This window comes from Blastocystis hominis, assembly GCF_000151665.1.
Source record: "Blastocystis hominis, Singapore isolate B (sub-type 7) whole genome shotgun sequence assembly, scaffold_10".
NCBI classification, from domain to species: Eukaryota; class Bigyra; order Opalinata; family Blastocystidae; genus Blastocystis; species Blastocystis hominis.
In genome coordinates this window covers 360,463-380,741 of record NW_013171817.1, presented here as the reverse complement: position 1 = coordinate 380,741, position 20,279 = coordinate 360,463, and the positions used below count along the sequence as shown (strand labels likewise).

At 48.8% G+C, this 20,279-nt stretch overlaps 11 protein-coding genes; 8 read left to right on the top strand and 3 right to left on the bottom strand.

Moving 5' to 3' along the window:
* Positions 1-1,473: 1,473 nt before the first annotated feature.
* On the bottom strand, positions 1,474-2,011 carry GSBLH_T00001323001 (uncharacterized protein). XM_013039713.1 has 5 exons: positions 1,984-2,011; positions 1,843-1,917; positions 1,680-1,811; positions 1,569-1,649; positions 1,474-1,536 (listed from the first exon to the last, which is right to left on the bottom strand). The coding sequence occupies exons 1-5, from the start codon at positions 1,990-1,992 to the stop codon at positions 1,501-1,503; spliced, it is 333 nt and encodes a 110-aa protein (XP_012895167.1). The 5' UTR covers positions 1,993-2,011; the 3' UTR covers positions 1,474-1,500.
* A 314-nt stretch (positions 2,012-2,325) lies between these two features.
* Positions 2,326-3,559, top strand: GSBLH_T00006247001 (uncharacterized protein; the record flags this gene model as incomplete). Its single annotated transcript, XM_013039712.1, has 4 exons — positions 2,326-2,413; positions 2,444-2,617; positions 2,650-3,470; positions 3,506-3,559. The coding sequence occupies 4 exons, from the start codon at positions 2,326-2,328 to the stop codon at positions 3,557-3,559; spliced, it is 1,137 nt and encodes a 378-aa protein (XP_012895166.1).
* A 494-nt stretch (positions 3,560-4,053) lies between these two features.
* Positions 4,054-5,040, top strand: GSBLH_T00007009001 (uncharacterized protein; the record flags this gene model as incomplete). Its single annotated transcript, XM_013039711.1, is given in 3 exon segments — positions 4,054-4,057; positions 4,066-4,986; positions 4,991-5,040. Coding segments are annotated over 3 exon segments (975 nt in total).
* Positions 5,041-6,296: 1,256 nt separating this feature from the next.
* Positions 6,297-6,941, top strand: GSBLH_T00006246001 (uncharacterized protein; the record flags this gene model as incomplete). Its single annotated transcript, XM_013039710.1, has 1 exon — positions 6,297-6,941. The coding sequence occupies one exon, from the start codon at positions 6,297-6,299 to the stop codon at positions 6,939-6,941; it is 645 nt and encodes a 214-aa protein (XP_012895164.1).
* A 756-nt stretch (positions 6,942-7,697) lies between these two features.
* On the top strand, positions 7,698-8,741 carry GSBLH_T00001322001 (uncharacterized protein; the record flags this gene model as incomplete). The annotated part of the gene is made up of 5 exons (XM_013039709.1): positions 7,698-8,094; positions 8,130-8,284; positions 8,314-8,507; positions 8,541-8,603; positions 8,633-8,741. 5 exons carry the CDS (start codon positions 7,698-7,700, stop codon positions 8,739-8,741), a joined length of 918 nt encoding a protein of 305 aa, XP_012895163.1.
* Positions 8,742-9,119: 378 nt separating this feature from the next.
* Positions 9,120-9,670, top strand: GSBLH_T00001321001 (uncharacterized protein; the record flags this gene model as incomplete). XM_013039708.1 has 3 exons in its annotated part: positions 9,120-9,281; positions 9,316-9,356; positions 9,392-9,670. 3 exons carry the CDS (start codon positions 9,120-9,122, stop codon positions 9,618-9,620), a joined length of 432 nt encoding a protein of 143 aa, XP_012895162.1. The 3' UTR covers positions 9,621-9,670.
* A 1,032-nt stretch (positions 9,671-10,702) lies between these two features.
* Positions 10,703-12,111, top strand: GSBLH_T00001320001 (uncharacterized protein; the record flags this gene model as incomplete). Its single annotated transcript, XM_013039707.1, has 5 exons — positions 10,703-11,299; positions 11,332-11,477; positions 11,505-11,606; positions 11,635-11,764; positions 11,794-12,111. The coding sequence occupies 5 exons, from the start codon at positions 10,703-10,705 to the stop codon at positions 12,109-12,111; spliced, it is 1,293 nt and encodes a 430-aa protein (XP_012895161.1).
* A 624-nt stretch (positions 12,112-12,735) lies between these two features.
* GSBLH_T00006245001 (uncharacterized protein) lies at positions 12,736-13,846 on the top strand (the record flags this gene model as incomplete). The annotated part of the gene is made up of 5 exons (XM_013039706.1): positions 12,736-12,803; positions 12,859-12,914; positions 12,945-13,513; positions 13,543-13,689; positions 13,718-13,846. 5 exons carry the CDS (start codon positions 12,736-12,738, stop codon positions 13,844-13,846), a joined length of 969 nt encoding a protein of 322 aa, XP_012895160.1.
* Positions 13,847-14,154: 308 nt separating this feature from the next.
* On the top strand, positions 14,155-15,080 carry GSBLH_T00001319001 (uncharacterized protein; the record flags this gene model as incomplete). XM_013039705.1 has 3 exons in its annotated part: positions 14,155-14,194; positions 14,232-14,347; positions 14,378-15,080. 3 exons carry the CDS (start codon positions 14,155-14,157, stop codon positions 15,053-15,055), a joined length of 834 nt encoding a protein of 277 aa, XP_012895159.1. The 3' UTR covers positions 15,056-15,080.
* Positions 15,081-15,399: 319 nt separating this feature from the next.
* GSBLH_T00001318001 (uncharacterized protein) lies at positions 15,400-17,730 on the bottom strand (the record flags this gene model as incomplete). XM_013039704.1 has 10 exons in its annotated part: positions 15,400-16,180; positions 16,211-16,270; positions 16,305-16,431; positions 16,463-16,810; positions 16,842-16,954; positions 16,986-17,178; positions 17,208-17,380; positions 17,412-17,522; positions 17,557-17,673; positions 17,707-17,730. 10 exons carry the CDS (start codon positions 17,728-17,730, stop codon positions 15,422-15,424), a joined length of 2,025 nt encoding a protein of 674 aa, XP_012895158.1. The 3' UTR covers positions 15,400-15,421.
* A 429-nt stretch (positions 17,731-18,159) lies between these two features.
* Positions 18,160-19,719, bottom strand: GSBLH_T00001317001 (uncharacterized protein; the record flags this gene model as incomplete). The annotated part of the gene is made up of 1 exon (XM_013039703.1): positions 18,160-19,719. The coding sequence occupies one exon, from the start codon at positions 19,717-19,719 to the stop codon at positions 18,160-18,162; it is 1,560 nt and encodes a 519-aa protein (XP_012895157.1).
* Between the last annotated feature and the right edge of the window lie 560 nt (positions 19,720-20,279).

The window sequence follows — 20,279 nt, the reverse complement described above, 5'->3', positions numbered from 1 at the left end:
TCTCTATACAGATGGTGTAGATATTAATTGTTTCGTGACCAACTTATAGAAAAATATAAAAATAAACATTCATTCCGTGGAGGACGCGCAAACGCTTTCTACAGATGTCTTATCCGAAAAAGAAGCTGCAGACGCAATACTAAAAGAGAAACAACTTCGAAACCATAAGAATAGGGTGGTATTCCGATATCTCTTTAATGAACAGAGATATGTTTTTGAAACGGTTCTCGTTGGAGCAGGTATAGCAGTTTCTGTCGGATCCTTATACGGACACTACTATCGAGCCAATCCTGCCGAGCGGATTCATCTGCTTCGTTCCCATCCCCAATTGGCTCACTATCTCTCCAAGCTTTCGATAATTCCTCCAGAATCTGCTGAAGAAGTACCTTCATCCCAATGCTCTCTCTCACTCTCTCAGTACGCGAACTACGACTATTCCCTCTTCGCCACTCGCTTAGCCGCGGCGATTCTCTCCGACCCATCGCACCGCATCGCCTCCATGCGTTCTCTCCTCGACGTCCTCGACGAAGTTTTCTTTTTTATTCCTCCTTCTACGCAGTGGATCGATCTCTCCGCGCTCCCCGTCGACGCGTCGCTTCCTCTCACCCAGTCCAACGTCGTGTCGCTTTTCCAATCGCTGCGTCCCCTCCCCCACTTCTACGCTCTCTACCTCTTCGTCGCTCCTCCCCGCGGGAATGAGCAATAGGGCGAGCGATGGTTCGACATCAGCCCCGTTTCCTCCACCGTCCAGAAGGAAATCAACGACTTTTACCAGTTCGCCCGGGAGGAGGACGGCGAGAACCGCGGGGTGCATCGCACCTACGTGCTGTCCATTCTCAAACACATCCAATCGCACTACCATCGGAAGCTGCAGCGACCCAGTCTGCGACATCCGTCGGTGCTGGATCCGCTCCGATTTCATCGTTTTGGGTTCGAAAAAAATGATTTTTTTAGAGGAATCGAACCCGGAGCTGGTCGATATGATCAAGGAATCACGCACAGAGTACTTCTCGCTCCTCCAATTGACCAATATTCTTGCTTGTGCCAACCGGCAGATCCCGTCGGATAGCTATGTACCATTTGGGGAAGATGATCATGCAGATGATCTATCGACTGCGACTTGCAGCGAAAAAGGTGAAGGGCGATCGGGACTTCCAGGCGCAGATGAAGGAGGAGCCGGCTCGCTTGCTGTTTCCGATTCCTGGGATTTTCTCGACGTTGAAGGAGGAGAAAAAGAAGCAGGAGGAGCTCAATCCCGAAGATACGATCGTGTCGATCGTGGAGAACTCTGTCTTGGAGATGAGGGAGGAAGAGGAGAAGGAGAAGGAGAAGGAGAAGGATAAACAAAAAGCGGAAGAAATCAGGAATAGTGAGAAAGAGGAGTTGAGCACCCAGCCGAGCGAAGTCACGTCTTCTACTGTCCCTCCCGTAGACTTGTCTGAAGAGTGGTGGTGAACGGTTTGTTGAACAAACATTCGATAATCATCAGAGAAAACAAGTTTATTCCTCATCCTTCTCAACATTGAAGTAGGTGAGCTAAGCAGTGAACAGCAAAAAACACATCCAACCTTGTAACCAGTCTTTCCGTTGGCAATCACACGAAGGTAATCACGAAGGCTCTGCTTCTTCAGGTACTTCTTGGTGAGGTACTACGCGTCAATCCACCTTTCTGGACAAACCTTCAGGTATCTCTTGGCCATCTTACCAGCAACAGTCACGCTCACTTTGGTATCAGCGCTCGAGACAGCAACCACGTCTCCGAGGTTATTGGTCTTGTTGTTGACCTTAATGTGCTCGTTCAGGAACTTCTCCTAGAAATCAACCTCCTGCTCAGCAAATTACAAAAGAGGCAAGGTCCATGACCTTATCATTCAGAGGAGCAGAGCAATCAATGGTGAACTCGATCTTCTTGGCAGGCTATACAACCATTAGCGTTTTCCCGTCTTCAAACGCACCCATTTCGTTATCACAACAAAAACCTACAGTGGACATAGTTTCAACTTCTAGCTGATGATTATTTGGTCAGTCACTGGTTGGAGAACCAGGAAAGACAGTCTCCCATAAAACAATGAAATAACCGCGGTCCTCATATTTGTCTCTCTAATTCATCCAAACTTTGGTAATTATCTCGTAATTGGCCTTTTCTCATTACCACAATACCCTAACCAATCCTTTCGCTCCACTATGGATTTTCAATCGTCTGACACTTGAAACTCTCAAAAATTAAATGGTTGCACATACTCGTCCTACCATATCAATCCATAATTTTCTTTTTGATATCAGCAGTATATTGTTTTGAAGTAAAGTAATCTTATTGATCCAGGAATGGATTCGGGTCCCGTGGCGATGCAGGTGGTCTTAGCCTCCCAAGCACACGAGATTGAGTCTTTTTTGCATCAAGTGGATGAAAAAGGTATGGCTGTAATGGAACCATAAATTGCAGAATCGATGATAAATTCCCTGAACCAAAAGATAGCTGTATTGCTTGATCAGCAAAGTCAAATCGAATCAGCAAATTCTGAGTTTTCTGCTGCTAACAAGGAGCTGGAAGAATCAAAACGAATGTTGCAAAGTCAAGCCGACAACTTAGAGCAGCAATTGAAAGAAGCGCAAAATAGTATGGATTGAATCAAGTCCTAACTCCCTTAGAAATTATTCCAGAGTTATCAAATCAAGTGCAGTCGATGGACCGAACGATTGCCTCTCTCCAGGAGGAACGCGACCATTTGCAACAGCAAGTGGACGATATGAGTTACGATGTCCAAAGAATCGATGAGTTAAAATCGCGAGTGGGCGAGCTGGAAGAGGACAATGCTCGTCTTCTCAAGAGCAACTCCTCCTTCGAGTACGACATCGCCCTCATTCGCAAAGACAACGATGCTCTGCACGTTCAAAGCGAGCAAGACGCCAGGGAGCGAGACCAGCTCCACCAAGCCAACGCCGCGCTCTCCGACCAACTAAACCAGCTTTCAGCCAACTTATCGCAGCGCGAGCAGGACGTGAAAGCGCTCAACGACCAGGTCTCCGGCCTCTATCTCCGCGAGCAGTCCTCCTCGCAAGAGCTTTCCAAGTGCAACGAGCTGATCGACCAGCTTCGCGGCACGGTGCAGCACCAGCAGAGCGACCTCTCCGCCTTCCAGCAGCAGCTGAAGGACAAAGAAGCGGAGGTGGCGCAGCTGCACCAGTCGCTTCGCCAAGTCCAGGTTTCCGCGGAAAGCGCCTCGAGCCAGGTCCAGCTGCTGCAATCCCAGCAGCTCCAATCGCAAACCGTCGCTTCGCGCGCCGCCTATCTTCTCCAAGCGGTCCGCGCCGCGGTCACCCCCAGCCCCGCATCCCTCGCCTCGTTCTCCTCTGCCGAAGCGGCCGCGCAGCTGGCCGCCGAGTCGCCGGAGCGTGTCGAGGAGTCCGTCCGCGCGCTGCAGTCGTGGAGCCAGCGCGTGCAGGCGGAGAACCGGTCGCTGCAGAAGCAGGTGGGCTCGCTGGAGGCCTCGGCGTCGCAGCTGAGCGACGTGCTGGCGCGGTGTTCGTCGCAGGAACGCGCGCTGTCGGACGCCAGTAACGAGATCGCGGCGCTGCAATCGGCGCTGCAGCAGCAGGAGAAGGCGCAGAAGGCGGCGGCGTTGTCGTCGCAGGACGCGGTGACGCAGCTGCAGCAGCAGGTTCGCGACGTGCAGCGCGAGGCGGAGACGAAATACCGCGATTTGGGGGAGAAGTACAACGCGTTGGTGGAGAATTACACGCGATTGCGAGAGGAGAAGGACGCGAAACTGAAGGAAATCGCGTCGCTGCAGCAGGAAATGGCGACGAAACAGCGCGACTACGAGGCAGCGATGGAAATGCTGCAGAAATTGCAGAGCGCGGAGATGGAGAAACAAGAAACGCTGCAGCAATTGAAAAGTGCGGAGGCGGAGAGACAGAAAACGCTGCAGCGATTGCAGAATTCGGAAACGGAGAAGCGAGATACGTTGCAGCTCGTGCAGAGTTTGGAATCGGAGAAACAGGAGGCGTTGCAGCGGCTCCAAAGCGTGGAAACGGAGAAGACGTCGCTCTTCTATGAGTTGAAAGAAGCGCAGAACCAGTCGCAGAGCGCGCAGAATCAGCTGGCTTCGCTTCACGCGCAGCACGAAAAGCTTCTGAGCGAATTGGCCTCGCTGCGTGACGATCGCGACTCGCTCCAGTCCAACCTGACGCTCACAAACCAGCAGGCTGGCCGCGATGTGAGCAAGCTGCAGAGCCAAATCGACCGGCTGAAGCAGCAGCTGGACGCTGCGAACCAGCAGCTGAGTGCTACGAGTCAGCAACTCAATGCGACGACGCAGCAGAGAGAACGCGACGTACAGATGCTGCAGAACCAGCTCGCAGAGAAGGAGCAGCGCGAGAAGTCGCTGCTGGAAAATGTCGAATCGACGACTGCCATGCAATCGCAGAGCGAGCAGCGACTTCGCGAAGCGAACGAGGCGCTGCAGACCTCGCGACGGCAATACCAGGAGAGCGAGCAGCGCGTTCTGGAGCTGCAAGAAGCGGTGCGACGCGCGCAGAGCGAAGAAGAAGCGACACGAGCCGAGCTGCGAAGCACGGCGCGGCAACTCTACGAGCTTCTGCAGGAAGTGACGCAGGGTTCGGCGATGAACCGATCGAGTAGGACTGCGGAAGCAAGCGCGTTAACTCTAGGCCACTCGCTCGCCGAAGTGTCCGCTGAGACTCCTGAAGGGGTGAGCGGATCGCTGCATGAGTTGTACGCGTGGAGCCAGCAGATGCTCGCGGAGAACCGATCGCTGCACAGCCAGATCGCTTCGTTTGAGCAGCAAGTGGCCTCCATGAGTCAAAACGACTCGGCGTCCTCGCAGGTTTTGGCGCTGCAAGCGGAGCTTCGCGAGGTTCGGAGTCGCCTCGCGTCGCAGGAAGGACTTTTATCGGACGTTCGCTCGCAGCTCGCAATGAAGGAGGACGCGATGGCCTCGCTGCAGCAGGAACTGAATCAGACGCGTAGCGCGCTGCAGCTGCGCGCGCAGCAATTGTCTGCGTTGGAAGACGAGCTGAAGAAGGCGCAGACTTCGCTGGCTTCCATGAATTCGATGAATTCGATGAATTCGATGAATTCGATGGGTCAAATGAATTCGGTTTTGGGCTCGCGACCCGCAGACGCGCAGCCGCTTCATTCGAGCGAGCTGAATGTGTCGGGCGTGGGACAACGCGAAGCGGAGACGCGCTCTTTGGACGCGTTGAATGCCAAACTGGACGCACTGCAATCCGAGCTGACCGCTGCGCGCTCGGAGCTTTCCGAGAAGAACACGCAGATCATTCTGCTGCAGAGCGAATCGTCGCACGCCGCTTTGCAACTGCAAGAATCCCTCGCGACGATTCGCTCCTTGGAGGCCTCCATCACTCGCTTACAACAACAACAGCAATCGCAGCAATCGCAGCAATCGCAGCAATCGACGGCGTCGCTCGCCTCGGCGGAGGTCTGGACCCAAAAAGTGGAAACCGCACAGCGCGCCAGCGCCGCTCTACAGTCGCAGCTGGACCAGACGACGCAGCTCTACAACGAGGCGGTCGCGCAGCTCGAGAAAAACACCGCCGAGCTGGCCACGCTGCGCCAGACGGTCTCTCTGCGCGAGCAGGAATGCGCTCGGCTCAACGCGCTGCTTCAGAACGCGCCGATCGACGCCAATCTTCAGCTCAACGCGACGCTCCGGCTCAAAGACCAGCGCATCGCGCAGCTGCAAGGCGAGGTCCAGCAGCTCCAGTTCTCCGTGCAGATGGCGAAACGCGAGTCCGACCTCGCCTCCCAGCGCGCGCAGCAAGAGCTGGGCGAGCTGCGCGGACGCGTCGCGGCGCAGAGTCGCGAGTCCAGCGAGCTGAGCGAAGTGCGCGCGCAGCTGTCGCTGAAGCAGCAGGAAGTCTCGCGCCTGCAGCAGCAGTTGGTGACGGAGATCGGGCTGGTGGAGAGCATGAAGTCGAGCTTCTCGCAGCTGGATCAGATGCTGTCGCAGCGATTGATGAGCAGCACGCAGCCGCTGTCGGTGCAGGCGGCGATGAAGGCGCTGGAGGACCACAACGCGTATCTCCAGAGAATGATCGCCACGCTCGAAAGCCAAAACCGCGAATTGACCGCACAAAAACTCACAGCCGAATCGAAACTCCTCCAACCTTCGTCGTCTTCGTCGTTGTCTTCGTCGTCTTCGCTTGTGTATCAGCAGCAGCTTCAACTCATTCTCACCGCTTTAAAACCCTTCTTCCCTCACATTTTGCTGCGAATCGAGAGCGTGGCGGAGTACGTCGTGCAGCTCGGACAGATGCTGAAGGACCAGAAGTCGCTGTATGAGAGCTTGAAGAAGGAGTGGAGCTCGCTGCAGTGGCAGAACACCGATCTCTCGCAGAAAATCGCGGTTCTGCAGTCGTACGCGTCGGGTCACGACCACATCGATCAGAAAGCAGATAAATTCGTGAAGGACGTGATCAAACAACGCAACGAATTCGAGCAGAAATATAAGGATTTGAAGGTGGAGTTGGAGCAGAAGAACGTGGAATTGGAGCAGACGAAACGGTCGCTTTCGAATGAGCAAAAAACGAGCGAAACGCTCAGGAAGGAGCAGAAGGAGTCGAAGCTGCCTCCGGAATTCTCGAGCTTGATCGAGGAGTGCATGAATATTTGTCTGCTGGCGAAGTTCGATAAATCGAAGAAGATGAGCTCGTTGAAGGACATCGTGGACACATTACGATTGGTCCGACGTGGATTGGCGTCTACGCTGAATCTGCTGCGGAGGGAGAATGAGCGACTGGATTTGGAGAATAAACGAGTGAAGGAGATGTGTGCGACGAGTAAAAAGGAAGATGACAAATTGCATTCCAAAATTCGGGAGATTATCCGTATTGTTCAGAACCAGGGGAAGGCGCTCAAGGAATTTGTTGTGGCTTTTCAGGCGTTACAAAGAAAGTGATATTGTGTTTGTTTGAACAAAGTAAAATAGGGAGGGAACCGTAGTTTGGCATAAAATGAATTTGGCAAATGTGGTTCCTATCAGGTATCCAGCGAAAGAAACGATTGACAAGGACATATGTCTCAATACCCACAATTACACACTAGATTTAAATACCGCGCTTGGATTTCTGTTTTTACGAGCACATACGTTCAGAGGACAATAGAGAAATGAAGAGGGAAAGATTCGCTTTCACTCCATTCTTGTTGAACCTAGACTTTTGTTGAATTACTTGATGGAGGCAGTCCCGAATCCTTTGGGAATAAGCTCTGTTGCGCTTTTGAAGCGGTAGCGGTTTTTTCCTCACTCTCACTTTTCCAGGTCCTTTGTGACGTATTCCGTGAAGAAGCTGATTTTACACATCGATGCGCGCTATCATTCCTTGGCAGCGATAGGTTGCGGCAGTTATGGAATTGTCTGCTCCGCTATTGATTCTGTTTCTCTCAATGTCTTTATCTCATGTCCAGGTGACAAACATGAAGGTGGCAATCAAAATATCTCCGTTGCTGCCCACTTTCGATACTACACATATTCGTTCTCTCGTTTTCCCCATTTTTTCTTTTGATTTTTCCTAGAGAGAACTCCGCTACTTGCGTTTCTTCAACAAGTGCCCCCAAGTCCTCGACATCGTCGATTTCTATTGCTATCCCTACGTCTGCGACATCCGCAACATCGTACTCCCCTCTCTCCGTTCTTCCCCAGAAAAACCGCTCCATCATGCTCTACATGGTCTCTCCGCTCTACTCCTTCGACCTCGAAGTCGCCATCGACGCACAGAACGTTTCATTCCCCGTTTCCCCTTTTCCCCAGTACCTCTCCATCGATCAAATCCGCGTCATCACCTACCAAATCCTTCTCGGTCTTCGCTACATCCATTCCGCGGGCGTTTTCCCCGGTTTCCCCTTTTCCCTAGTTCATCCACCGCGACATCAAGCCCGGGAACATTCTCCTCACGTCCTCCGGCGACGTCGCGGTACACAAAAACACAATCTTTCATGGCGTGTAGCTCTGCGACTTCGGCTTGGCGCGTTCCAACGCGATCAACCTCACTTCCTACGTCGTGACCCGCGATTATCGCCCTCCCGAGCTGCTCGTGGAAAACGAGGTACCAGGAGTGATCGGGTTTTGATCAGACCTACACGAACAAAGTCGATATTTGGTCCTGCGGCGTCGTTCTCGCCGAAATGCTCCACGGATCCTCCTTTTTCCAGGTCATTCCCGCGGGTAGCGGTCACTCCCAGGCTCCGAACGCGGACAAATTGATGGACCTGATCCTCAGCTTCTTCGGCAGGCCGACGGAGGAAGTGAGAGCGATGCGTTTTGTTGAGAATAGGATCTGGAAATGATCGAAAAAGCGGAAGTTCGCGAGTTTGTGAGGCGAAAACGCGTCGAAGAACGGCCGTTTTTGCAGTGCATCTCGAGAGCGGTGCCCGCGGATGCGGCGGATTTGATGCTGAAGATGCTGACGTTTAATCCGGCGAAGCGGATTAGTGCGGCGGTGGAGGAAGGGATGATGATGATGATGATGTAGGAGGCTTTGCAACATCCGTTTTTCTCGAGTCTGCGGGATGAGATCGTGCCGAATGCGTGCGAGGAACGGTTTGATGCGGAGTGGGAGGCGAGGTAGGAGATGATGAAGGTCTGGAGATCAGACTGATGAGCTTCCGGACGATGGACGATGTGGTAAATGGCTTCATCGAGGAGCAGCAGTATTATCCGCTGACGCCGTGTAAATATGTGAAACAGTGTGTTGTTTGTTAGAATCATTTTGGACACTAGGGATTTTCGATGTTGTCCAGAAGTGTTGTGAGTACTTCTCGCGTATTGCAGTTTCCTATGCTGCTCAGGTCTGTTCAAAGCAGAGCGAGCATCTCGCTTGTTGTTCGTTTTTCGAGCTCGAATTCTCCTTTTCGGGATAGGCTCTTTTTCAGAAAGGGTACAACTTTGTCGTTCTTTATGTTGTAGAATCTTCTTCACCTCCTAAAAAGGATATTCCTAATCTAAAATGGAGGGACATCATGTGTCTGATAGATTTACCAGAGAATAGAAACCAGGGATTCTTCAAGCGGGTTGGAGGAATTAAAAACCAGATCTTGAAACTGGGCGGACTCAACGTGGTCGTGTTTACCACAGTAGTGTATGCCAGCGTTCATCGCTGTAATCTCTAGTTATCTTGGTGTTTGGGGAGGATTATATGTTTTGCTCAAGAACGGCCTCCTTCCTATGGATTCTCTTGTAGATTTCCTAGGGAAAACCGCCTACACCAGCAAGGCGATTACTTTAGTACAACAATACCCGAATGTGAGTTGTCAATAGGGTGTAGATTCATCTGTAGTTTAGTTATCTGATCATCTCGAATTTGGCGAGTGATCTCTTGTATTTCAATTTTTATCATTGTGTTTTATCCGTAGTGATCCGTTTCGATATATTCTAACATTCTTTTATGCTCGACATGTTATCAACAAACGGTATCTGGAGACAGCTCTCGAGACAATTTCTCACCAAGATCAAAGCGCAAAAGACGCGGTTGCATCTGTAAAACGAACCTCACTGAAGGATGAGGAGATCAAGAATCCGAAGATTAAGTCTACTAGAATTATTACTATAAAGGGAAAGAACAATTCCAGCATTAACATGTGAAGAGGAAGTAGTGATTTTCATGTACAGTGTTTTCTAAATGAGTTTCATTTTCCGTGTTTACAATATCAAAGACAAGGAGCTCATTCAGAAAACGAATGAGATTCGCACAAAGGCGGAGAAGATTGCCTCCATCTCTCCAAATGTATCCGTTCTCAACGACTCTGATCTAGCTTCGTGTAGCTCTTCCTGCGGCCGCGTTTGAGTTAGCCTTGCGGTGAATATCACCCCATTTCACCTAATACTCAGCTCTCTTGGAAGGGAATTTAACTACGATGATATTCCCAAACGTTCGATGCTTTCAGATACACAACAGTACACTCCGTTAGTGAGCAAGGTGGCGATGGCTTTGAACATTCCGATTTATCCGTCCCTTGATGAATTGGTAAAACGGTATGGAGGAGAGCGCTTTAAGGAGAGAATAAAAGATCGATTGGAAAAGTACAAGGTATAGAATGAAAGGCTGCTTTGATTTGTTTTTTTATAGGAGCAGCGCATCCAAACCACCAAAAGCGCATCACTCTCTTTTTCGCCTTGCCTTCCTGCAGTCTGCATGTACGCTGTGCTACGAAAAGAAGGCGTTTCTCTGAATCGACGCAAACTCTGTGAAGAATTACTCATTCCAATCGACACGTTCGATCACACACTTTCCTTGTTCGAAACCGTGTTTCCTGACTATAGTAATTCTGGCTATTGAGTGACACAGAGAGAATATAGGCAATCTTCGGAGGAAATCGAAGCAAAAAGAGTAAAAGGTAAAAAGAAAATGGTGGAAAAGTGAGGGATAGTGGAGGATGAGAAGCGATTGAGAGCGAAAGTGGTAGATGGGGAGTTATCGAAAGAGGAGGAATTGTTAGCAGACCCGCAGGATGTGAAAAAAGCAAAGGAATACAAAGAATGGAGACAATCTGTTCACGATGCAAATGAACGACGGAAAGATGAGTCTGCTCGTTCTAGCAAGCATGTTGCTTCAAAGCAAACAGCCATTTCAGATTTCTTTTCTCACAAGAAATAGATGGGTTTGTTGAATACAGAATTGGATCGAAAACGATGTTCACACAAATCTAGTGCCATCGAACAAAGATATGGGTAGAAATATCAACGCATTGGTGAGAAATGCTTCAGGTTTGGAAGAAATAGCTGCAGATTTTGATTTTTGTATATTATCTCTAAAAGAAAGAGGAGTATTTCTAATGCCCGAAGATACGGATTCGAAGGATTTTGGTAACAATGAGACAAATTGCGAAATTGCAGGAGTTGTTGACTATTGCAAGGATTTCGATGGCTACATGACACGAACAACGATAGATCAAGAAGAATGTGAAGAACGATGCGCTGCTTACCTAATTCCGAATGATATGCTATCTCAAGACGAACTAGCAACTAGAATCAAATCTGGATACTTTGATGAACATGGAAATATATGTTTTATGCGAGATCAACACATTCAGTATTGTCGCAAGCACCTGGGCACTCTAGGAGGCGCTTATATGAGTCAATGCTCTGCGTACTTCTCTTTTTTCCCTGTTTTTAACAAAAATAGAAAACCCTGGCTCTACTACTATGTCCTCAACTCGCTCGATCTGCTCAACGCCGAGGCGATTGACTGCTATCCCCAAGCCATCAACTCCATCGAAGCGTGTCGCTGCGCTCTGGGCGGCTACGCAGGCAGCCATCTCGAAGTATCTCTCCCTCTCCTCCCCTCATTGCCCAGTATCCGCACACCATGGTCACTTATGCCGCTGTGAACACGCTCGCCATCCTCCGATCCTACGCCCTCATCCATCGCTCCGACATCTATCGCTTCTTCCTCAGCGTCAAGCAGCCGGACGGCTCCTTCTCTGTCCACACGCACGGGTAGTTCTCCGTTTCCACTTTTCTCCGCAGCGAAGCCGACTCGCGAAGCACGTACTGCGTTCTCGCCATCGCCAAGCTCCTCCACATGCTCACGCCGCAGCTCACCGCGGGGGTTCGCGAGTTCCTGCTGAGGTGGGTGTTCCGCGGGGCTGGTGAGTAGATGCCAGACGTACGAAGGAGGCTTCGGGAGCGTTCCGGGAACGGAGGCGCACGGAGGATACACGTTCTGCAGCGTGGCGGGGCTGTCGATTCTGGAGAGTCTGCGTGACGCGGATTTGGACGCGCTGGAAGTGGGGATTGGGAAGAGATGGGAGTGTAGAAGTGGCTGTATGACCGGCAGACGAGTCTGGAGGGAGGGTACAATGGACGGACCAATAAGCTGGTCGATGGGTGCTATTCGTGGTATGTGGGGTCGGCGATCGCGAATGTGGCCAAGGCGAGGGGCGCGAAGGAGTGGACGGATCGCGCGCGGTTGATGCAGTATATGCTGAGGATGGAGCAGAACCCGCGGAGCGGAGGGTTACGCGATAAACCGGAAATGAAACCCGATTTGTATCATACCAATTATGGACTGTGCGGACTGAGCTTGCTGGGGGGCGTGTTGGAGGTGAGGGAGAGGAGACGCGGTGAGGAGTAGAAGGAAGTGGATAGCGTGTTCGGAATCGAGAAATCGAAGGTGGAACAGTGCATGGAGTACTTCAGTCAGTTTAGCTGCATGCATGAAGATATCTTGAACGGAGACGAGATTTCGATTAAGGTGGATATCGTGGAAGAGTGGAATGTTTGTTCAAACAATTGAAATGGAAAACTCAACATTGAGTGTATTGCAAGTGGCGGAGAATAACTACAAACAGGGAAAAGAGCTATTCTCGATCAATGCCACCGGGTGTTCTTTAGTTGACATCTTGTCAACGATCCTGTATTCCGCGGTAGTCAGCGTAATTTACCACGAGCTGGTTACTCTGCTTATGAAATCACGCGTATTACTCACATTCCTGAATTGAGTGTTAGTGGTATTCAAAGTTGCATCGCTGGATTCTATTCTGTGTCCACTTCGCTTTGGAGTTTGTCATCATCGTGATTCCGATTTTGTGTGTGTGTACTGTGTTCCATGAGCGCAAATATCTGTATCTCGGCAGTATAGTCGTCATCGCAGCACTCCACGGAATCAATAGACTGTATTTTTTTATCTCAAAGAATGATAATATCCAGCATCCCCTTTGACGATGAGACAAAGAAAAACGCTTCGCTCATTCTCACAATGGGGTCGATTGAGAGTGATCGCAAGGGATACATCACGATGTTCCGCGGCATCGTTGTCCTCTACACGTATCCGTTTCTCTCTCCCCATTTCCACATAGAATCCTCTGCATTTTGGCTGTAGATTTCCCTCTCTTTCCACGGAAATATGCCAAAACTTATTTGCAGGGGTTTTCTTTGGTAGGACTTTTCCCTCCATCTCTCATCCAGATGGATATCGGTGTGGGCCTCTACATCGTTATCAGTGCTCTCGTTGCATCGTCGCGCCGATCCCTAGCTTCCTTTTTGCGATCGGAGCTCGTGTTGTTGGCTTTGGGTTTTACGCGCTGGCTTTTTCTCCGCGGTTTTTTCTGCCTTTTCGTGTTCATCTAGTTACGGGCTATGTCGCTTCCTCGCTCGAGTATGGTCGCGACTGGAACTTTTTCTTCTCGCTCGCCGTCGTTTTCGCTGCGGGTCGCACGGCGCTGCATCTCATCCGCTCTCCGTTCGTTCTGCTTGCGAGCGGTCTCGGGCTCGCTGGATATTACCAGCTTCTGCTCTCAATCGGACTTTCAGATTCGCTGCGCGCTCCCTCGGAGAAGGGATGGCTGATGGCGAATGCGGTGGGGATGTTCGCTTGCTTCGGACTGACGAGTTTGTACTGGATGTGCGCTGGAATCTCTGGAATTCTTCGACGCGGTGGAGGAAAATGCGCAGGATGGATGGTGACGTTCTGGGTAGCGAGCGGATCTTTATTCTGGATGTTGAACAGCTTTGTAGAGCCTGCGTCGAGACGGATGGTAAGAGAAAAAGGGTGGATCGAGTGTAGTGTAATGCTGCATTTGTATTGCTGGTGTTATTTGTGATGATGTCGATTTTACTGTGCGGATACACGTTGAATACATTCTATGGATCGTTCTTTGTCCCGATGATTTTGGATGCATTCAACAAACACCAGCTTTTCGCGTTTCTGCTTGTAGATTCGTTATTGTCATTTGATCTAGGCAAATGTTTTAACTGCGGTAGTGAATGTGTCTATAAAGACCTTATTTGTGCAGAACTGGGCAGCATTTTTGCTGCTGGCTATGTACCTGGGAGTTGTGTCGTTTTTCACTTGTCTACTCTCCAAGTAACTCTGTGTTTGTTTGCCAGAAACACTTGTGGAGAATACTCTATCGATCCTAAGCGAAGCATAAAAAACACGCAATGATTGAAAGGGACCCCCACTCTATATGGAACCCGAGATGTGTATAAAAATGCAATCTCATTATCAAAGCTATTTCATGAACATGATATTGACTGAGATAATAGGGTCATTTCTGTATATTGATATAAATGCACCCGAATCTATGCCCAAAATACCAAGTATAAAATAGATTGAAAACAATAGGATTAGATTCTGACGTGAATCCATGAGTGTATATCAAGAATTGTATCCTGAATGAACGTGAACACTGCTGAAAAGGCTATCAAGGCTTTCCGTAGGACGATTATAGTGAGGTGATGCTAATGGAATAGTCCCTAATCCTGGTTTTTTGATGAAGAAGATTCCTACCTGGAAGCTCACTGTGAAGGAGTGGAACGCCGAGGAATTCAAAACGCAGACTTCCCTTCTGTTTGACGAGCTGAACGAGGTAGAGATGATGGAAATTCCTGAGGAGTAGCAATACGGATGGGTCCAGGAGAAGTTTGAGTTCGCTGAGGAGCAGGCCTACCTCGCCTACAAGAAGAACGACAAGGATAAGATGAGAGACAAAGTTTCCGAGATGATGGTCATCGAGAAGAAGATCGCTCTGATCGAGAAGGTCTGCCCCATCGTGGAGAACGTTCAGGCCCAAGCCAAGACTCTGCGCAAGGAGAAGAAGTGCCCTGAGGAGCTGGAGAAGGACGTGGCCGTGGTGATTTACCTGGCCGATGTGTTCAGCATTCCCTCGTTCCTCCGTGTGAAGCACCAGTTCACCTTCAAGTACGGAGAGAAGTACATCGAGAAGATCTGCGGCAAGAAGCACACGAACGTGGATGAGGAGATCGTCGCCATGGTGGAGTACAAGCCCGAGTCCAAGGCCGTGAAGGAGCGCGCCAAGCAGGTGACGGAGGATTGCAAGAAGCGCGAGAAGGAGGAGGAGAAGGCCAAGAAGGAGGCCGAGAAGGCCAAGAAGTCCGGAAAGTCGGGCAAGTCCAAGAAGCATCATCATAAGAAGGAGTCGTCTTCCGATGAGTCGGAGAGCGAGAGCGAGAGCGAGTCCGAGTCTTCGGAGGAGGAGAAGCCCAAGAAGAAGGAAAAGAAGGAAAAGAAGGAGAAGAAGGAGAAAAAGTCTGAGTCTGAATCCGAGAGCGATTAAGGGTTTTTACTTGTCTTGTTTGCTGGAGGTGTTTGTTAGAGAAAGCAATGGTGGTTGTTGTGTGGAGTGTATAGTTGCAGAGAGTATCTGGATTTATGATTCGAATATGAGGTATTATTTCTCACAATGCAAACTCTATCCGGAGTTTTATATGGCATCAGCGAGACCTGAAAACAGGTCCCATATAGTCTAATAGGTTAGGATAGCAGGCTCTCACCCTGCCGATCCGGGTTCGATTCCCGGTGTGGGAATTCTTTTTTCCTCATTCCCTTTTTTTCGTTCTGTTGAACACACCGACTACTCTATATCTCTATATTGGTCAATTAATTCACAACAAACAATCCAAACTAACCCATCGTTCACTCACTACTTCTCCTCTCCCTCCACCTTCGATCTCTTCGCTTCACTTTCTTCCTGCTTCTCCTCTGCTTGCTTCTTCTGCGCAGCCATCTTCCATTTCTCCGCAGCCTTCAAGAACTGCATCTGCATCGACTCCATCGCATCGTCCGGGAACTCATAATCAATATAATCCTCCTTAATTCCCGTCTCCGGGTTCTCCCTCTGTTTATGCACAATCCGCGCCTGCCGCTTCTGCACCTTCTGTATGCGCTCGTCGTTGTCCTCCAGACTCTCCTCCAGACTTTTCAGACACACAAGCAGCTGATGGCGCATCGCGTTCTCTCCGCTCAGTTTGAACTCCTCGATACCGCGCTCCAAGATCGCTCTGGCCTTCTCCGCGTCCCATTTACTCTCGAACTGCGCATACGCAATGAAGACCTTGCTGTGCGAGGCCAATTGCAGCAATCGCTCGAACAGCTCTTCCACCTTTTCTCGGTGCTCCAGCGTGTTCTCCAGGTCAATATACTTCTTCCAGAGCAGCTCGGGCGTGTCCAGCGACTCCTGAGAAATGCCCAGCTCGTAGATGGCGGCGGCACGCTCGGTTTCGGAGAGGTTCTGTTCGAATTCGGCGAACTGAATCCACGTGGCGCACCGCGAGGGATCGAACTCGATGAACTTGTTGTAAATGGCGCGGCAGCGATCCATGTTCATTAAACGACACTCCAAAGCGATGTAGAACTTGAAAAGATTCGGTTTGGGGCAGCGGCCGATGGCTTCGCCCAGGATCTATTCCTCAGTTATGCATCAAATCCGCACCTTCCGCGCCTTGGCGAGGTTGTTTTGGCGGATTTCCAGCTTCGCGTAGAGAATCCAGATCTACACAAAATCGAGGGTTTTTTGGAATTCCAACCTTTCCGAAGGTGAAGCTCTTGTGCGGAATGGTCTGAATGCACTTCTTGTAGACCTCGCGGGCGCGATCGGCGTCCTCGAGCTCGAGTTCGACGTAGAGAGCGTAGTAGATCCACAGATAAATATAGCTGCCGCTCACTCCTTCCCGCCAACCCTCACCGCCGCCAAAACCGCTTCTCCTTGCTCGGCGGGACGTTCGACACCGCGCGTTCGTAGGCTTCCACGACCTCCGAGGGCCGGTTCTGCTGCTCGAGCATCTTCAGATAGTCGAACCAGGCGTCGTAATCGAAGGGCGTTTCCTTGACGATGGCCTCGTATTGGTCTCTGCGCTTGGCTAAAAGGATGGTCTCGATGTTGTCCATCGTGCCGTACTGCTTCTCGAACAGCGTGTATTCCGCCGTGAGCGTGTCTTTGGGGCCCTGCAGATTCTCCAGCGCCCATTTCAGAATGGCACGTGCGCGGTCGATCTCTTTGCACCGAATCTCGAACTTGGCGAACTCCAGATACCTTCCCGTTATCTCCCGGCCTCGCACAGTACAAATCTTCGTCCACGTTCTCTTGGTGAAGTTCCGTCGTGGCGCGCTCGAAGACGGCGCGGCAGGCTTGTTTGTTTCCGTTTCGCTCCTCCCACTTCGCGAATTTGATGTACGACTGCGAGTGAGTGCAGAGAGGGGCTGGCTACCGATTGCTCGGGGAGCTGGTCGATCATTCGCTCGTAGAGCTTGCGGACGTTGTCCAGTTTCCCGCAGCGCTGCTCGAATTTGATGTAGGTCAGCCAGGCTTGCTCATTGGGGAAGGACTGCATCCAGCGCTCGAAGACGGTGCGAGTGGAGATGATGTCGCCGATGCTCTCTTGCAGATAGGCGAATTTGTACCTGGGTGAGGAGAAAAAACAACAATCTACCAAAGTTGGTCCACACGAGGAAGAATCGTTACAGCTCGGTCGTATACGTTGCGAGCATGATTGATGTTGCGATTTCGCACCTCAAACTCCGCATATTTTATCCACACAGAATAAGCTGTCGGATCGACGTCCAATGCACGCTCATATATGTTTCGGGCTCTCTCGATTTCATCCTGTCATTCGATCAACAATATACACACTTACCTGCTTCTCTTCCCATTTTGCATATTTTATGTAGTTTCCCATGTGCTGTCTCTGGTTCTTTATACCTTCTTCAAAGTGACGACGCTGAAGAAATCTCCATTCGGCCAATTCCTATACACATCGGATTTGCACATTTATTATATACCTCCGAGTTTTGAATCTTCTGAATAGGCGTTTTCACTTCAGAAGACTGACGTTCTTTTGTATCTCGCAAAAGTTGTTCAGCAGTGATTTGAATGGGTGCTGGATCTCGATTTCTCACCTAGGGGTCATTGGTGATTCATTTGAGATGTACAGTGTTATCTCCCCTTCCAGACATTTTGTTTTATGAGTTTGCAGTATTCAACGAAATGTCATATTACCATGATGACTGTTCGTTTGGTGAATAATGTTGTAGTATATATACCATAGTTCGTAGTCATTTTGTCTAACTCTTCGTTTTCCTCTATTTTGTGATGGAGATGATTCTATTTATGATGTTCTATCTGGATGCATGCAATATGACAATAGAGTGAACCGAATAATGAAGCCATTTCCTGGTAACAAACTAACAACCAGATTCATCCCAATACAAAACGCATCCATTTCTTCATCTACCTTTAGCATTTGAAATACAGTTCATCCAAACCACGTTTAATCCCCAATAGCCCTCCCTCTTCGATATCTTATCGCTCCAAACCAATCCATAATTAGTTCCACAACAAACAACCAGAATTCAATGTATACAATCTCATTATTATTATTATTATTATATTCGCTGTCTCTCCACATAGATCTGCTTTGTGTAGAAGTCTCGGACCTCGCACTCCCACAGCGAATTGACGTAAAACAACGAAAGAACGAATTTCACTTTGCCTTTGGGCAGCGAGGGGAAGTTCGACCATTCGATGCACTTCAGTCGGACGTTCTCTTCGGCCGTCTTTTTCTCTCCCTGGTAGAACTCCATTCGCATACACTGCGCATTGTCGACGGGTGTGGCGAGGAGTTTGCGAAGCGGTCCTCGAGGCACAAGATCGCCGTTCTTTGCCAGAACCACCATCTCTCCATTCCTTCCTCGGAATCCAAGCGTCACCGTCAGTACTTCCACTAGTTTGATTCGCCGACCATTGAAAGGAATGCTTAGGTCATGGTCGCTCTCCGACCAGATGTGGCAGAACGTTGCCGCGCCCAAAGCCACAACTTCGTCTGGATTGACGTTGAACTTGAGAGAAACCGATGATCCGAAATGTTTGGTCAATGCTGAATGAACGCATCGCAAACGAGAAGAACCGCCCACCATCAGAATTCGCTTGATGTCTTCTTGATGAAGTCCTGCCTTCTCGATCGTGTTGTCTATCACCTCGATCGTACGCTTGATAAACGGACTCAGAAGAAAATCCATTTTGGCTCTTGTCAAGTCTATCAGTTCCATCTCTTCCAAAACCTCTTCACTGGCAATATCGCTCAGATCGATTTCATAAGACTGTGCTTCGACCAGCCCTTCTTTGGCTTCATGGCATTTCCTTAGTAGTTTTTGCATTCTTCGTTGATAGCTTTTGCTTTTAGAATCATAGATTTCCATGTTTGTAACTTCTTTGACTTCATGAATAACCCAATCTCGAATCGTTTCATCAAATGCTAAACCTCCAATCTTCTCATCGCCTCCATAACCACAGATCTTCAACACATCGTCACTGATCTGCATTATCGTACAATCAAAAGTGCCTCCTCCTAAATCATATACCAAAGTGTAGCTTCCGGTCATGCCTTCAAGTCCATAAGAGATAGCTGCAGCTATAGGCTCTTTTAGTAAGCAATAGTTCTCCTTTGTAAAACCAACTTGGCGAATTGCTTCTTCAGTATCAGCGATTTGTTCTTGTTTAAAGTCAGCTGGGACTGTAACAACCACTTTATCCAACTTTCTACCTCGATAAACTTCAGAACGATCTAGCATATGTTTCATTAATTTCACATAGACAGAAACAGGGGTTTCTGTCACTTCCCAACCTTCCTTGTAAAACTCAACTTTGCCATCTCTGCTTTCTCTCATATTTGCAATGCAAATATCTTTAATCAATTTAACTCTTTCAGAATTGTATTGATATCCTATAACTCGCTTTGCATACTGAATTGAAAAATGAGCAGGGGAAAGCATATAAGGAACTGCCGATTCACCAATAGATACTTCGTTATTTTTGTTGATAGCTAAGACGGAAGGAAATATACGTCTTCCTTGCATGGTCGTTACACAGTCAGATCCATTTTTCTGATATGTTGCAATCACGGAATTACTCGTTCCAAGATCGATTCCACCACAAAATGCACTCATGATAAAACAAACTGTTTTTAAGAAAACAGTTTTGTTTATTATTTTGTTTTCTTCTTCTTTTTAACCTATTATATTTAATTCTTAATTGCATATATATATAAATATAAAACACTTGAAAACAATATGAAGCACAGAATGTTATAATCTTCACTACTGACCTTATTCTCAGTAGACTCCAATTTTCTGTATACACCTATAAAAACAGATTCTATATGTGGCGGTAAAAATGCCATTCAGTTCCTTCTCTAAATTCCCAGAGAATCAATGTATGGTGCTCTAAACAAGCAGTTTAGATTTATTCATGCAAAGCACGCAGTAGCTTTGATGGGAGCAATAGCTGTAGACTATTTCTTTAAGAAACACGATAATTATTCTATATTTACCATTTTTTTTCTTTATCTGTTTGTGATTTATATTGCGAAAAACCAAGTAGTGGTTAAAGCATATTTACTGTGAGACTTTTGAAACACTTTATTGCTTATCTGTAATCACCAGCTTGTGATTTTTATACAAATAATTAAATGACAAGTTGTATCATAACGATTATAGCATGTTATACT